Below are 16,840 nucleotides of genomic sequence, written 5' to 3'. Positions count from 1 at the left end.
TTATGAAGGGAATAGATAGGATAGATGCGGGCAGGTTGTTTCCACTGACGGGTGAAAGCAGAACTAGGGGACATAGCCTCAAAATAAGGAGAAGTAGATTTAGGACTGAGTTTAGGAGGAACGTCTTCACCCAAAGGGTTGTGAATCTATGGAATTCCTTGCCCAGTGAAGCAGTTGAGGCTCCTTCATTAAATTTTTTAAGGTAAAGATAGATCGTTTTTTGAAGAATAAAGGGATTAAGGGTTATGTGTTCAAGCCGGAAAGTGGAGCTGAGTCCACAAAAGATCAGCCATGATCTCATTGAATGGCGGAGCAGGCTCGAGGGGCCAGATGGCCTACTCCTGCTCCTAGTTCTTATGTTCGTAAGTGACAAGTACAATTGAAAGAAAGAAAACGGTATCACTGAAACTAAAAGTTTTTGTGAACTACGATATTGACAAAAAGGTAATAATGTCTTAAAATATGGCTAATAAAAAGGTCTGCATATTATTCATTTGAATAGATGTATCTTCTGTACTTTTTAAGTCACGTAGAGGAATGCAAACTGTCTGCTAGGTTGATGGAAATACGCAGACAGTTTGAAAACTTTCTGCTTGGATATATCTAGATTAGCTACCCTAGTTGTTTTAAGTGTAAAGAATATGGAAGATTAAGGAGAAATCCTTCATTTGTAGGACCAAGATTAACATGATGAAACATTTCTCTCTGATAATTTGAGGATCTTGTATGAAACAACTTCAGAAGTTCCAATTTAATTGTTTTGTTTGCTTGCCAGGCATATAGTACACATTTTATTTTTATCCAGTCACAGAATATAGACAGTATTGGCAAGCTGAGCATTTATTACCCTGGTAGGCCATTTCAGAGGTCAATTAAGAGCCAATTACATTACAATGATTCTGGAGCCACATCTATGCCAGACTGGGTAAAGACAGCTGTTTTTTTCTCTTTAAGACATGAGTGAACCAGATGGTTTTTTTTAAACCATCACTATAAGTGAACCCACGGAAGGCGCCAGGTGCAGTCAGGATCCCTGGTCTTGCACTCAGAGCCTGTGCGGACCAGCTGGCAGATGTGTTTGCGGACATCTTTAACCTGTCCCTACTCCTCTCCGAGGTCCTCTCCTGCTTCAAGAAGATCACCATCATAACAGTGCAAAAGAAGAACCAGGCAACTTGCCTCAATGACTACCATCCAGTGACCCTGTCATCTCCACACTCCCAGAATGCCTTGATCCACTGCAATTCAAATACCGCTGCAACCGATCCACAGCAGATGCCATCTCCCTGGCCCTACACTCATCCCTAGAGCATCTCAACACCAAGGACTCCTACATCAGACTGCTATTTATTGACTACAGTTCCATCTTCAACACCATAATCCCAGCCAACCTCATATCAAAGCTCCAAAACCTAGGACTTGGCTCCCCACTCTGCAACTGGATCCTCGACTTTCTGACCCATAGACCACAATCAGTAAGAATAAACAACAACACCTCCTCCACAATAGTGCTCAATGCCAGGGCCCCGCTAGGCTGTGTACTTAGCCCACTATTATACTCCCTGTACATACACGACTTCATGGCAAAATTTGGTTCCAACTCCATCTCCAAGTTTGCTGATGATACGACCATAGTGAGTCAGACCTCAAATAACGATGAATCAGAATACAGGAGGGAGGTAGAGATCCTAGTGAAGTGGTACAGCAACAACAATCTATCCCTCAATGCCAGCAAAACTAAAGAGCTGGTCATTGACTTCAGGAAGCAAAGTACTGTACACACCCCCGTCAGCATCAACGGTGCCAAGGTGGAGATGGTTAGCAGTTTCAAATTCCTAGGGGTGCACATCTCCAAACATCTGTCCTGGTCCACCCACGTCGCCGCTACCACCAGGAAAGCACAACAGAGCCTATACTTCCTCAGGAAACTAAGGAAATTCGGCATGTCATCATTAACTCTCACCAACTTTTACAGATGCACCATAGAAAGCATCCTATCTGGCTGCATCACAGCCTGGTATGGCATCTGCTCAGCCCAAGACCGCAAGAAACTTCAGAGAGTCGTGAACACAGCCCAGTTCATCAGACAAATCTGCCTCCCATCCATTGACCCTATCTACACGTCCCGCTGCCTGGGGAAATCGGGCAGCATAATCAAAGACCCTCCCACCCGGCTTACTCATTCTTCCAACTTCTTCCATCGGGCAGGAGATACAAAAGTCTGAGAACACGCACGAACAGACTCAAAAACAGCTTCTTCTCCACTGTTACCACACTCCTCTTCTGGACTGACCTGATTAACACTACACCCCTGTAGGCTTCACCTTGATGCCGGTATTATGTAGTTACATTGTGTACCTTGTGTTGCCCTATTATATATTTTCTTTTCATGTACTTAATGATCTGTTGAGCTGCTTGATTACGGTAAATGGGACAATAAACAAAATCTAAATCCAAATAAACAATCCAGTAGTTTCATGGATGTCATTACTGATAATAGCATTTGTATTCTGATTTATTTCCTGACTTTAATTTTTCCAGATGTAACGATTTAAACTTTTATCTTTCGACCAATAGCTGAGGCCTCTAGATTATGAGTCCAGCAACATAACCAATATGCTACTGCTTACTGTCACAAATTTTAAAATTAAGATTTGAGCCTTTCAAAAACTTAGGACATGCAAAATGCTGTGGAGTCATTAAAGCACTTTTGAAGCAAAGGAAAAGTGGCAACCAATTTGCGCACAGGAAAAATCAGTTCAGACCAGCTCAAAATCGTCAGAAACCTGTACAACTGATACCAGTACAACTGGAATTCTAGTTTGTGAATACAAAACCAGGTCAGCCCTGTTTTACTGGTACCAGACATTTATCGGTTTTACAGATTTCTGACCCTGGGCAAGGTCCCACAAAAAGTAATGACCAGATTATCTGTTTAAATCATACTGGTTGAAAGAAAAACATTGGCCAGCGCAATCTAGAAAACTCCCTTGCTCTTCTTTGAAGAATTTCAGAATATACTTTGGGCGGATTCTCTCAGCCCGGGGCCTAGACGGAGAATCCCCGCGACTGGCGCGAATCGTGCCACGCCGCTGGCATGCTATTCTCTGCAGAGCGGAGAATCGGCGCCATTGGCGCCGGTGTGGTTGGCGCGGCACCAGTTGGGGTCCGCTCTATGTGCCCGGCCCACCGAGTGGCCGTCGTGAAAAAGCCGAGTCCCGCCTGCACCGTCCACACCTGCTCTAAGCCGGCAGGGCCTCAGCGTGGAAGGGTTGGGGGGGCAGCATGTGGGGGGGGGGGGGGGGGGGTTGCCTCTGATGTGGCCTGGCCACCAATCGGCAGGCCGGCCTCTCTGTCTGGGGGCCTCATTTCCTCTGCGCCGGCCCCTGTAGTCCTGCGCCACGTTGCATCGGGGCTAGAAGGAAGCCACTGCGCATGCGCATGTTGGCGCCGGCGCCACTGCACATGCGCGGATCCCGCTGCGGCCAGTTCGCGCCGGGATCAGCAGCTGGAGCGACGTGAACCTCTCCAGTGCCATGCTGGCCCCTTGTAGGGGCCAGAATTAGTCGTCGGGTCGGCCCGTTCACGCCGTCGGAAAACATGACGGTGTTTATGATGGCAAGGACACTCTGCCGCAGGATTAGAGAATCTGCCCTTTATATTTACCCAAGAGGAAATCAGCAGTGTGGATCGAGCAGTGCTCCCTCAATACTGCACTGGTATCCAAATCTCTGGAGTGGAATTTAAAACCTTGTGATTCAGAGGCAAGAATGGTACCACTGAAGCAAGCTGATGCCCTATTTTAATACAAAATTATCTCTAGAGAGCAATAATTACTCTGATCATCTTGTGCGGTGATACTGGAAAAATGTGTTCCTGAATATGCCCTTTTGTATTTTAAGCAAACTTTAAACAATTTGGACCTGAAATTTCAGACGAACCTTGGAGAGGAGAAGGCCAAATTGCTTCTTTCTTGCCAGAATTCAGGTCAGATTGTAGTTTCATCAAAATTCTGCACTGCTTTTACCTTCAATAAGGGGATGGACAGAAGGAACATATCTGAAGGATTCTGCAGCTTCAATGGTACTCTCACCAACTAAGAGCTACTTGCAATCCAGAGGAATTTTTACAATATCATTTCATGGGATGTGGACATCATTCACAAGGCCAGCATTTGTAATTTTTGACACAGTAGAGTATCTCTCATCGACACTCCTCCCTGCAGGGAGATTGGTTTGGCCCCAATGATACAATTTCACAGGTGCCGGGAAACTGCTTTGACTTTGCAGGTAATCCTTTTCACGCAATATGGGTTGGTTTCAGGATCTTCCTCCAAGAGCACAGTTCCAGCTTATGCCCCACTTTGCCAGCAGAAGTGTCAATATCATGACTTTATTGGAATTGTGTACATTTACAACCCTCAGCCCTTCTCTTATTACTATCAACTATTCAAATATTCTCTGGCTACCTTTCCGTCTGCCATCCTGATTATGCTCTTGTGCAGCACTTTCCTATGTTAAATTTGCTATATAAATGCATGTTTTTGTTTGGATAGAGTGAAAAGAGTATTTCCTCTGGTCATGGAATCAGTGACGAGGGGTTATCAAATTTAAATTATCCCTAAGTGCAGAGAAAGAATAGGAGAAATTTATTTCTGGAAAGCTGTTGAAGAACAAGTGGCGGAATTCTCCGACCCTCTGCTCCAGAATCGCACCCGGCTTGGGGGCGGAGAATAGCCGTTCACGCCGGAAATCCGGCGCGATGGCGCTTCCGCGATTCTCTGCGGACCCACCAATCCGACGCGCGCGATCGACGTGGACCCGCCAGTCCTGCACGCGCGATCGACGTGCCGCCAGTCCCACACGCGCGATCGACATGCCGCCAGTCGGCGGCCTTTAGAACAGCCCCCCGTGCCAATTCTCCACGGTCGACCGGCTGAACTCCCGCTGATGTGGTTTACATGTGGTACCACCCAACAGGAGCTGGGATCTGCGGCCGCGGTGGCGGTCCTGGTGGGAAGCGGGGGTATCTGACTCCAGGGTGGGCCTTAGCGGCGGCCAGGCCCATGATCGGGGGCCACTGATTGGGGGGGCCATCATGATCTGCGGGGACCTACCTTACTATGTGCGGGCCCGCTGTGTGGTTCTGGATGGAATACCAGGCTTCTGCTAGCCCCCTGGAAAACATAGAATCACCCCAGACCTTCGAGGAAAAAATCCGGAGTGATTCTCGCCTGTTTCCCGGCGGGTGTGTGGATCCCGCCCAAGATGCTTTGCCACAGGTAATAGTTGAGGCATACACCATTTCAACCTTCAGGGAAAAAGCAGCTACATTTTTGAAGCAAAGGAAAATACAAGGGAAGGATCAAGGCAGCTTGATTACTCCAGCAAAGTGATAGCGCTAAGAAAATAGGCTGGCCGACTTCCTTCTCCGTAGTAAAGAACTATGGTTTGATGCCTCACTTAGCAGCCTTTCTGTACAAAACACAAAATGTCTGGGTTCTACCCCTCAAATTGTAATATTATTGCAAGAGGCCACAAGATGTTTGTGTGGTAATGGAAACATTTACATTAATACAATGTGTGGTGCTCTTCTCAGTCAAGGCATATTGTTGGGGAGGCACATAGGGAGCTTTTGTCATAATTAGTTATGCCACAATTAATCAGGAATAATTTGATGACAATATCGTGGCTAGAATGAGAAATTATTCCATGCACCAGCCTTACAATCCTTTGCCTTCCCAAGAAAAATAAATGAAATACACAAAACTTTAAAAATGCAAAGTTTTCACTTCAATGTATGGCTCCAGATATACCTCAAGCCTTCAAAGAGAAATGCTCCAGGCATCCAGAAGTCAGAATTTAATTTAAAAGAAAGTGAAAATTCACTGACATCAGGTAGCGGGATCCTCAAAGAGTGTGGTTGTTGCCTGGCATTGATTACAGCATACTTGATCATTCCACTGACAGAATGGGAACAGACATTATGTTGTATTTATTAGAATAGAAGGGAAACAAGAGTCAAGAGAAGTAGTGGCCCCGAAAACAAAAATGTTCAACTGACTTCTCTGCCATCATAGCTTATCGTCGCAGGAGGTCTTTTATAAACAAAAATAATTTCCCTGCAATGTACATAAATTACTGTACTGTAACGATAAATCATAGTTCCACCAACAGCCTGCTTTTAAGTTTAAACTGCCCTAATTTTCTACAAGCTTTTGGTTGTAATGGGCTTTGAAATTTCAACCATTTTCTTGTGAATTAACAATAAACCTTATTATGGGATTGCAGCTCCTGGAGGAGCCAGCAGGATGTAGTTTGTTAGTTTTGAGATTCTAATCAGCTTATTTTGGTCACCTGGTTTTTCGCTGCCTCTTCTTCCAGAATGTCCCCTTTCTGTTGTGTTATGTGGTGGAGGACGCAGCAGGTCACCATGATGTGGGAGACCCTCCTATGGCTGTATTGGAGGGCCCCTCCAGAGCGGTTCAGCCGCCTGAATCTCACCTTCAGCATGCCGATGTACCGCTCAATAGTGCCCCTGGTCACTGCATGGCGTAATTATAGCGATTATCCGCATCAGTCTAGGACCTCCAGATAGGCGTCCTCAGCCCAACTGCAGCGGATAACTCCTGTCTCCCACGAGCCAATCGCTCACCCGGGCAAGCACCTCAAAGGTGTCTGGAACCTTTGAGTGTGCCAGGACAAAGGCGTTGTGCAAGCTGTTTTGGATAGCAGGTGCAGACATGCATGATTGATTGATTGATTGATATTTATTGTCACATGTACCGAAGTACAGTGAAAAGTAATTTTCCGCAGCCAAGGGAATGTACATAGTACGTAGGTAGTAGACATAAGAATAATCGACAGAGTTTATTGACAAATGGTACATCAACAAATAGTGATTGGTTGCAGTGTGGAACAAGGGCCAAACAAGAGCAGCATAGGGCGTCGTGAATAGTGTTCTTACAAGGAACAGATCAGTCCAAGGGAGAGACGTTGAGGAGTCTAGTAGCTGTGGCGAAGAAGCTGTTTCTATGTCTGGAAGACTTCAGTATTTTCTGCCTGATGGAAGAGGGCAAAGCCTGGGTGTGAGGGGTCTCTGACAATGCTGTCTGCCTTCCTGAGGCAGCAGGGTGTAGACAGAATCAATGGGTGAATCATTTAACCACTACTCCCATATTTCCTAGCTCTTAGTAAGCGTTTTTTGGGTTGAGGAATGCAGTTGGGGTTTTTACGTGCTCTTTTCAACTTTGTATTTCCAGTAGAGAAACAATGGGGGCACACATCAGAAATCCAAGCACAAATTGCATTTGAGTAAATCATCAGAAATCATCAGCATGCCCAAATTTTCAACATTCACTGTTAAGAAGTGAAACTCCTCACTAAAAGCCCAAAGTTGTAAAATTATTTCTCAAATATAGGGGAAGATTTTGAGCTCGCCCTTTCCACTCATGAAAACTCATGAGAAACTTGTCGTAGACCCAAAATCCAGAAAGAATCGAAAAACATAATTATCTCCGACTTGATTGGGTTTTTGAATTTTCACCCCCTGCCTCCCCCCACCACCACAGAGCCCGGGATCCTCCTTTTAATGCATTGGCATGCTATTAGCGAGCACTCGGCCCAGACATTCTCCTGCTTATGGAATATTCACCAGATGCTACCGTCATTTACAACAGGTTTGGCCAGGTGTAAGGCAGTCGAGGGGATCCCTCCAGCGGTACAGAGGTTAGTATAGTATCCCGGGAGGAGGGTAGAGGAACATACCCTGTTCCAGGCCTCACAGTGACAACTTATGCTAGGGGGTACTGCCAGGGCCAGACTGTAGTGGGAAGTCGATGTAAGGGGATGGAGGGGGAAGAGCAGATATTGTCGTGGGAGCAGGGTTGGGGGGACGGAATAACCAAAATGAATGTGGTGGGAGTGGTGTTTTCCGGCGATGAATGTTGGTGGGGGCAGTGGAGATGCCCGAAGACCTCTGTGATTTGTGCTGGGGGCCATGTGACTGCTCAGGGTTCCCTTTAATGATGCTGCCCCAATCTATTTGGAGCTAGTTCCTGGCTCTAAGTAGCCTCACCCTACCACAGTGATGGCAGAAACAACATCCACTCACTTTTATTGGAAAACAGGCTTAAATTTTCATGAGAAAACGCAAGAAATTACATTCCAATTCCTGGTCCCTCATCAACCTAAATATATCAGATAAAGCTGCCAGGGCCCAGAATCACTCATTATCACATTAAATCTCAGCTTTGAGGCAACTTTCACTGACCTGAAGATCCCTGCACAATGATCAGCCTTTTATCTGATTTCAGACAATAAGAGGCTCAACCGAAGTTAATTTACTTTCGTGCGCTAAAAGTGTTAATATATTCAGCCAAATCCTTCACAAGATTCAGTATATTTCATTCCAGCACATCTATTTTGCTGCCTGCAGACTAGCCATATTGCTGAAGACTCAACAATATTCCATAAACTATTATAGGAGCCTTCATGGGAAAATTTAAAAAAAACAATCTCACAGGAATAAGCATAAAGATAACTGAGCATAAAGCTAATGACGAAAAAATAAGAAGGAACGCAAAGAGCTACTGTTAACACCTCCGCTAAAGAGGGTCAACTCAAGAAAATGCGAAGTACATAATATATGCCACAGATGATCCATAAGTTTTATTTTTCTTTGCTACATGGTTGCTAGAGTGATGTTTGGCAGTTGGGCAACTTTCTGCGTCTATTTTTGTGAAGCTCACATTTAGTCATTCAGAATGGCAGTTGAGGAGGCTGCAAAGATCAGTGGCAATTCCAACAGTCTCCTTATTACTTGCTCTTGTTCACTGAAGAGCACAATCCCCCTGCCACATGCACCCTGGCACAATTTACCTGACAGCTGCAGGTCCACTGTAAATTCTGTATTGTTGTATTAAAGGTACATCTAACTTATTAAGTCTTTCAATGTAAAATCTTTATATAACATCTCTGAGGCACCCAATATCTATGGCCTATGAGGTACAGGCTCTTTACAACTAGAACAATTTATGGTTATAGATAAAATTTATCAATACAAATAAGCGTTCTGTTCAGAAGTTAATGACCATTGTATCATCTTACTATTAAGAGTCTACCTAGATGATACACAAGTTGTGCTTGCAGAGAAACAAAACCCACAGAGCATGCAAAAGGCCAGATATTGTGCAGAAAAAATAGCTGACAGAGGCAACTATATATTTTGTTGTTGATATCAATAATAGAATTGTCTTAGAACACCACATTTTTGCATATCAGCCAGCAGCGTGTTTGTCACTAGATGTATAACACTTTTGTTCTGAGAAGCTGATCAGAAATCAAAATATATATCAAACGTGGAGTTAACTTCAAATCCTTCCTCCACTCAATTTTGCGACTGCTTAATATTTGTGAATGCAGACAAAGCCATGACTAATGTGTATTCAACATAATGGAAACATAATTATCAAGCAGAAATTAGAATAAAACGGTATTAATATTAAATGTTAATGTGAGAAAAAAAATTGGTTCTAACTTGGTTGCAGTGCGATGCTTGAAAGTTTCACCCCCCCCCCCCCCCCCCCCCAAGCACCGCAAAGGTTGATACAATGATACATACGTTTGAAAACATCTATTATAAATAACAGCTGAACAGTAAACAAATCTCAATCCACAGCGGGAAATGACATTAAAGAAATTTTGTAGTTTCAGCATATTAGGCGTAATAAAATTGGACAGGAGCTGGCTTCCCATAGCCACTTGTATCGACTGCTGCAAAAAATATAAACAGACTTCTTTGTCGAATCGGAATGGTTTTCAGTACCTTAGTTTTCAAATCTGGAGGACCCGATTTCAATAACTTTTGGCAAGCAAACAGGCCCGATTAGACACATCATTCTGATTCAGTGAGCAAATGATAGTTTAAAATAAAATTCTACTGCCTGTGGTCTTCATAGGTGAGGATTTACAACTGTTGGAACTGAGACTTATGATGACAAATTATTTTAACAATTCAGGTCCCCTTTGGCAAGGAACTCTTATTGTAGCAAGTGCTGCATCAAGCAGTATCAATCGGCATGCATGTTTCCCACCATATTAACAGGCAGCTTCAAGTAAATGAATTCAAAGCACTATTAAAACTTTCTCGTCTCACATCCAGGGAGATAATAGTTGGTATTAAAAAATGCACAGATGATACAATGCATGTAGAAAAGGGGAAACGGAGTGTGTTGGCAATTTATCGCATTATTACTTTATCCACTGGAAATGTAACAAAGAGAATGACCGCCAGTTCACACGTTTCCCACCACATAACTCAATTTCAAAACTATGCACCAATATTGAGAGCCAAAGCGGCAGTAAATAAGACAATCGAAGTGAACAGGTACGTGGAAGCTCCGTTCATCTTGAGCACTTCGATATCACTGAGACAGTACAAACTGAGTAAATGCCTGAATGTACAACAGGACACTGTCACAGTGGTTTCCAATATTTATCTGGCCACCTGTCTACATTCTCATCACAATGCAACTCAGCAGCACTTTGACACTCCCCCAAAAAAGTGAACGAACTTAAACCATTAATATTGTTAAATGCAAAATCGTGACATCTAATGAAACATCAGTCACGTATCCTCAACGTGCACACTTTCAGCACAATATATCTAAACTATTGGACAAAAGTAAACTTCACTTGGCCTGAACTGACTTGAATGTACTTAAACACCATTAGAAAGAGCAGTGACATTTGCGGATCTAAAGCATACAAAATACGAGTATGAACAAAATATTTGCAATAGTTCGCATCTAATCCATAAAATGCAAGTACAATGGACAAGGATGTAAAAGTTTCCGGTATGCATTTCACCCAGTTACTGGAGCCAGAAATATAGGGGAAAAATACAGTGAGAACACAGAACCACGAACGCCCCATTTCAAGCATATAAAATATATTACTGTGTATATATTTTTAAAGTTTCAGTATTCACTTACTAGCTGTAGGCTGGAGATGAAGATGAGGGTGCACCTGCCGCTGCAGCAGCCCATGTTTCGCAGAGGGTGAGATGGAGGGTTAGTTGGGGTAAGGTGCCTGCCCGGTGTTTAACTCCCTCCGCAGTCTCTGGCTCTTTGCACCTTTCCCGCCCGCGGCTCGAGCCGCTTTGATTGCGAGGCTGGGGAATACCTGGCCGGCTGGCGCGCGCTCGCTTTGGCCGGGCTCAGCAGCACCGAGTGTCCGCCAGGCTCACGATCCTCCTCCCTCTCCTCCTCCTCACCATCACTGTGCCAAGCAAGACACACACACACAATCCGCGGAACAGCAACAGGAATCGCCAAGCAGTCGGGGCGGCGCCGGGCTCTGCAAACTATTTCTGTTGTGCTGCCATCCACACCAGACCGTGCACGACGATAGGCTTCCCGGCAGTTCACTTTTCAGGAGATTGGCAGCGGCCGCCTGCCCGCCCGCCCGCCTTTATCTGGGATGCTAACTGCTGGCGATGCTGGTGAGGTGAATTATTTCCCAGCTCACGGCTTTGCTGACGCCGCGACTCGAGGCTGGAGGGTGGGCGGGGGGAATCCACTGATGCGAAATGATGAACAAACCCGGATCGTGATCTCGTCGTTTCCGCGAGCTGGTCGGTCTCTCGCTCTGTTGTGTCTGTTCGGTGCGAGCGCCGAAATGGAGCTGGGTTTTGTGTCAATTGACAACAAATGAAAAACCCTGTCGGGATGTAGGAGAGCGCGCGAATCTATCTGCTCGCTGTCTATCGCTGGATTAATCGCTCGAACAACTTGTTCTCCATCCTCCAGTTGTTATTTTTTTTCTTCCCCTTTCTTCATTCTCACCAGGAGAGGGAAAGCCAGAGAGATCACAGAGGCGGGAGGCACCGTGCGTTGCAGTCGCTGCCCAGATGCCATCTGAGGCTGCATTGGCAAAGCGAGCACTGTGACACCCGGCTTGTTGGGAACCAGACTGACTATTGTAGCTCGAATGGCTGTACTACCCTTTCAGATGAAACATATGGCACTCAATAGTTGTTATCGTTCCATCTCCTCAGTTTCGATTACTACTTTAAGAGGCGAAACTGTGTGAATTCGACATATGTTTAATCTGGTGGGGGGGGGGGGGGGGGGGGCGAATAACAGCAATATGAATGCTATACCGCATTTACAACGGAATTAACCAATACCATTAGATATTCATCAGAATCTCACGAGAAATTTTCTGTCCATTGCATACGCTTGAAACAGATACGTTACCGTTCTTACCACATCTTAAGACTCATTTATCCAGCTACGCCATACCTTTATGTAACGTTTGCTAGGTTAGTGGGGGGAGACACAGTTGTTGTGCCATGGACAATCAAATCAATGTCGCTACCGAAAAAAATAATGCCCAAAGCTGAAAAGTTGCTTGTTTTGATGATATAAATTACTATTGAACCAAAAGCTCTTAAAGTGTAACAGCATGATTTTAATCGATCTTATTTTGCACAAGGATAAAGCCAGTTCTGACGAAATTGTATTCGACCTCATTATTCCCGTGTTCAGAGGCAGAGATAGAAAAATCGCCTGAAATGAACTATAAGGTGGGCGTCCTCTCTCCACAGAAGCTAGCTGAGAGTCCAACGTGGTGTGCGTTCAATAGCAACCTAGAGGGCCTGGTAATGGAATCATAAAGTTTTACAGCTGAAAACGAGTCCCTTCGGCCCACCCTATCTGCCGCACCCATCAACCACCTATCGACTCCAATCCCACTTTCCAGCATTTGGTCTGTAGACTTGTATGCTAAGGTGTTTCAAGTGCTCATCTAAATGCTTCTGAAATAATGTGAGGGTTCTTACCTCCACCACCCTTTCAGGCAGTGAGTTCCAGATTCCCACCAACCTCTGGGTGAAAAGCTTTTTCTTCAAATCCCCTCTAAATCACGCATGCATTACCGGAACTCTGTGCCCTTGTTATTGACCTCTCTAAAGGGAAAGGTTTCTTCCTATCTACCCTATGTCCTTCATAATTTTGTACCCCTCAATGAGGTCCACTCACTATCGACGCTATCGACGCTATCACCAATAAAGCACAACAGCGCCTATACTTCCTCAGGAAACTAAGGAAATTCGGCATGTTCACATTAACCCTTACCAACTTTTACAGATGCACTATAGAAAGCATCCTATCGGGCTGCATCACAGCCTTGTATGGCAACTGCTCGGCCCAGGATCACAAGGAACTTCAGAGAGTCGTGAATACCGCCCAGTCCATCACACAAACCTGCCTCCCATCCATTGATTCCATCTACACCTCCCGCTGCTGGGGGAAAGCGGGCAGCATAATCAAGGATCCCTCCCACCTGGCTTACTCACTTTTCCAACTTCTTCCATCGGGCAGGAGATTCAGAAGTCTGAGAACACGCACAAACAGACTCAAAAACAGCTTCTTCCCCACTGTCACCAGACTCCTAAATGACCCTCTTATTGACTGACCTAATTAACACTACACCCTGTATGCTTCAACCGATGCCAATGCTTATGTAGTTACATTGTATATCTTGTGTTGCCCTATTATGTATTCTCATGTATTTTCTTGAATTTTGTTTAATTCCCTTTTCTTCCATGTACTGAATGATCTGTTGAGCTGCTTGCAGAAAAATACTTTTCACTGTACCTCAGTACACGTGACAATAAACAAATCCAATCCAATCCAAGGTTCCCCCCTCAGCCTTCTCTGCTCTGAGGAGCACAATCCCCGCCTAACCAACCTCTCTTCATAGATGAACACTGTAGTCCAGGCAACATCCTCCTGAATCTCCTCTGTACCCTTTCAGTGTAATTACATCATTCCTATAGTGTGGTGACCAGAACTGCACAAAGTACTCCAGTTGTGGCTTAACCAGCATTTTATACCCATCACATCCTCCGTGCCCTTATATTCTATGCCTGGATTAATAAAGACAAGTATCCCATATTCCTTCTTAACCACCTTAACTGCCTGTCTTGCTGCCTTCAGGGATCTATGGACATGCAACTCAAGATCCCTCTGGGTCCTTTGAACTATCGAGCGTCTTACCGTTCACCAAATGTTGTCGCTATTTCCAGAATAGAATTTTTTTTACAATTTTCTGTTACACATAAATACGTTTCTTAAGTCATATTCAGCGCAAGACTATTAATTATACATATATTACTTTTGCTGCTTTTTTTTCATTTTCGCTGTTTATATTGCTTGCAAACTATCTCTAATGCTTTCTTAATAAAAGCAAATTACTGCAGATGCTGGAATCTGAAACGAAAGGGAAAATGCTGGAAAATCTCAGCAAGTCTGGCAGCATCTGTAGGGAGAGATTTTTTTTGACAGTCATGGGACTCGAAACGTCAGCTCTTTTCTCTCCCTACAGATGCTGCCAGACTTGCTGAGATTTTCCAGCATTTTCCCTTGCGTTTCTAATGCTTTCTTTAATAAGAAAATAGAAAAAAGTGTCCAGTCCTCCCCATCACCGACCCCCCCCCCCCCCCAACCTTCCAAATGGCAGGCCAAGCAAAATTGTGGGTTAAGGGTTTAAGTGAAATGGAGCAACTTATTGGTCTCAACGATGTTTAGGGACTCTTGGATCAAAGATGACCGCCTGCAATGATGCCAAAGACATTTGTTGTATCTGATTATAGTTATGTCAGGCATCAGGCTCTTCCCAATTGACACACGTCTTTCTGTAGTCCTGATGCAGTCCAGTAACTTGTAAATGGTATTCGCCAGTTAAAGTACTTTTCACGCCTTCACGGTAAGTGAATTCCTGGAGGTATGATAACTATTATCGATGTCGATTTGTCCAGGGTGAAACTGTCAGGAAAGGCCGCGGGCAGTTTCTGGTTATCAAAGCGACCTCTTCTGGCTACTGGAATCAGCGACAATATTGGAAAACGCCATTGACAAAAATCGGACAGTATTCCAACAATTGCTTAGCTGCGTGACTGCTTCGTTCAACTAAAATTTAGTCAAAAATAGTAATTGGTAAATTAGGGCCGTCTGTCCATAAACTGTTCAGTCATGCAGAACTCTGATAATGGGATCCTTTTTTTTGAAAGTCTGTGCATTTCGTGGTAAGGAAAATGTCACTGCTGATCAGACTAATCAAGCCTAAATCTAAAAATGATCTCAAATCTGTAGTGACTATTTGATAATTAGCTGTCACGAAAATAACAGTCCAACATTACCATTGTCATATGGGACGGTTTGAAGGATATTGTATTGTAAATTTTAAAAAAACATGCTTTTAAAAAATCTTTCTGCACGAGTTATTTCAGGGTTGGTATTGGATAAAAATGCATTTCTGTCTTGAGAGGATTGAGACAGGACACATTTGATTTATCTTAAAAGACAGCTGTGGCAATTGAAGAAAGTACTTCAGTTAATAAACAGATCGCTTGTTTCTTACCAAACCTTGAAGAGAAAGAGACGCTCAATAAGATGATCATTTAGAAATTATGCAGTATTATTACTCAATAAACATTTAATGTGTTCCTTTGTCAGCTGCTTGAAAGGAATATAAACCCCATTTGTTTTCAATAGATTAGTAACTCCATTAAAATAATTCCAATGTAATTTTAGACAATACATTGTGTTCATATGATTATACAGGCAATTTAATTTCTGAGCTCATTCTTTCAGTCTCGAAGGCACTTATCCTTTTGTTTTACATTAGAAAAATTGTCTGGATTTTGTGTTGGGCAGTTTAAAATAAAATTAATATGGTGACTGGATGTCTTCAATTATCAATGGGAACATGGTTGTAACTTTAAGATTTCGAGTGACTCAATCAAACAATTTTCATGAACATGTGCAAAATGTGTGATTTAAGCAAATTTTGGGGGATAAAATAAATCAATTCTTCTGAACGGATGGTAAAAATATGTGTCCAACTAAAACATTTGTATGCATGTAAGCTTTAGTGTGTAGTAGTGGGTGGCATGGTAGCACAGTGGTTAGCATTGTTGCTTCACAGTGCCAAGGGCGCGGGTTCAATTCCTGGATTAGGTTACTATCTGTGCAGAGTCTGAACATTCTCCCTGTGTCTATGTGAGTTTCCTCCCACAAGTCCCAAAAGACATGCTTGTTTGGTGAATTGGATATTCTGAATTCTCCCTCAGTGTACCTGAACAGGTGTTGGGACTGGGGAATTTTCACAGTAACTTTGTTGCAGTGTTAATGTAAACTTAGTTGTGACACTAATAAAGATTATTATTATGAATCCATATTTCTAAAATGCAACTTTGATTGTATTTTCAGGAAACTGTGCCAATCCCCTCTATTGTTCATTTAGCAGAAATCAGCTGAGTTATAACTAGGACATGGGGGTTAATCCAAATACCTTGAGTGTATTTGTATATTTGAGCCTCAATAACAAAAATCCTCCTCCCATCATGTTGTTATCTTTGTTCAATATTGTTTGGATTGGATTTGGATTTGATTTATTGTCACGTGTACCAATGTACGTGAAAAGTATTGTTCTGCGCACAGTCCAGACAGATTGTTCCATACATGAAAAACCTAGGACAGACAATAAATACACAATGTAAAGATATGCAGGTTAGGTGAATTGGCCATGCTAAATTCCTCTTAGTGTCCAAAAGGTTAGGTAGGGTTACTGGGCTATGGGGATAGGATGGAGGCGTGGGCTTAAGTAGGGTGCTCTTTCCAAGGGCTGGTGCAGACCTGATGGGCCGAATGGCCTCCTTCACTGTAAATTCCATTATTCTATGAAATACATAGACACAGACATTGGGTGCCGCATACAGAGTATAGTGCTACTCAGTAGAGAGGATGCGTGGAAAGATTAGTTCAGTCCATACG

General features: G+C 43.7%; 1 protein-coding gene across 1 annotated transcript in view; it reads right to left on the bottom strand.

Moving 5' to 3' along the window:
* nkain2 (sodium/potassium transporting ATPase interacting 2) overlaps positions 1 to 12,072 on the bottom strand; it is a 651,746-nt gene extending 639,674 nt beyond the window's left edge. The window contains exon 1 of the mRNA XM_038799726.1: positions 10,994 to 12,072. Within this exon, the coding sequence (XP_038655654.1) occupies positions 10,994 to 11,047 (54 nt within the window). The 5' untranslated portion in view covers positions 11,048 to 12,072. The remainder of the gene's footprint in view (positions 1 to 10,993) is intronic.
* Between the last annotated feature and the right edge of the window lie 4,768 nt (positions 12,073 to 16,840).

Source organism: Scyliorhinus canicula, chromosome 6 (genome assembly GCF_902713615.1).
Source record: "Scyliorhinus canicula chromosome 6, sScyCan1.1, whole genome shotgun sequence".
NCBI lineage: Eukaryota > Metazoa > Chordata > Chondrichthyes > Carcharhiniformes > Scyliorhinidae > Scyliorhinus > Scyliorhinus canicula.
Note: the sequence above shows the minus strand (reverse complement) of the source record. Positions and strands in the feature narration are given on the sequence as shown.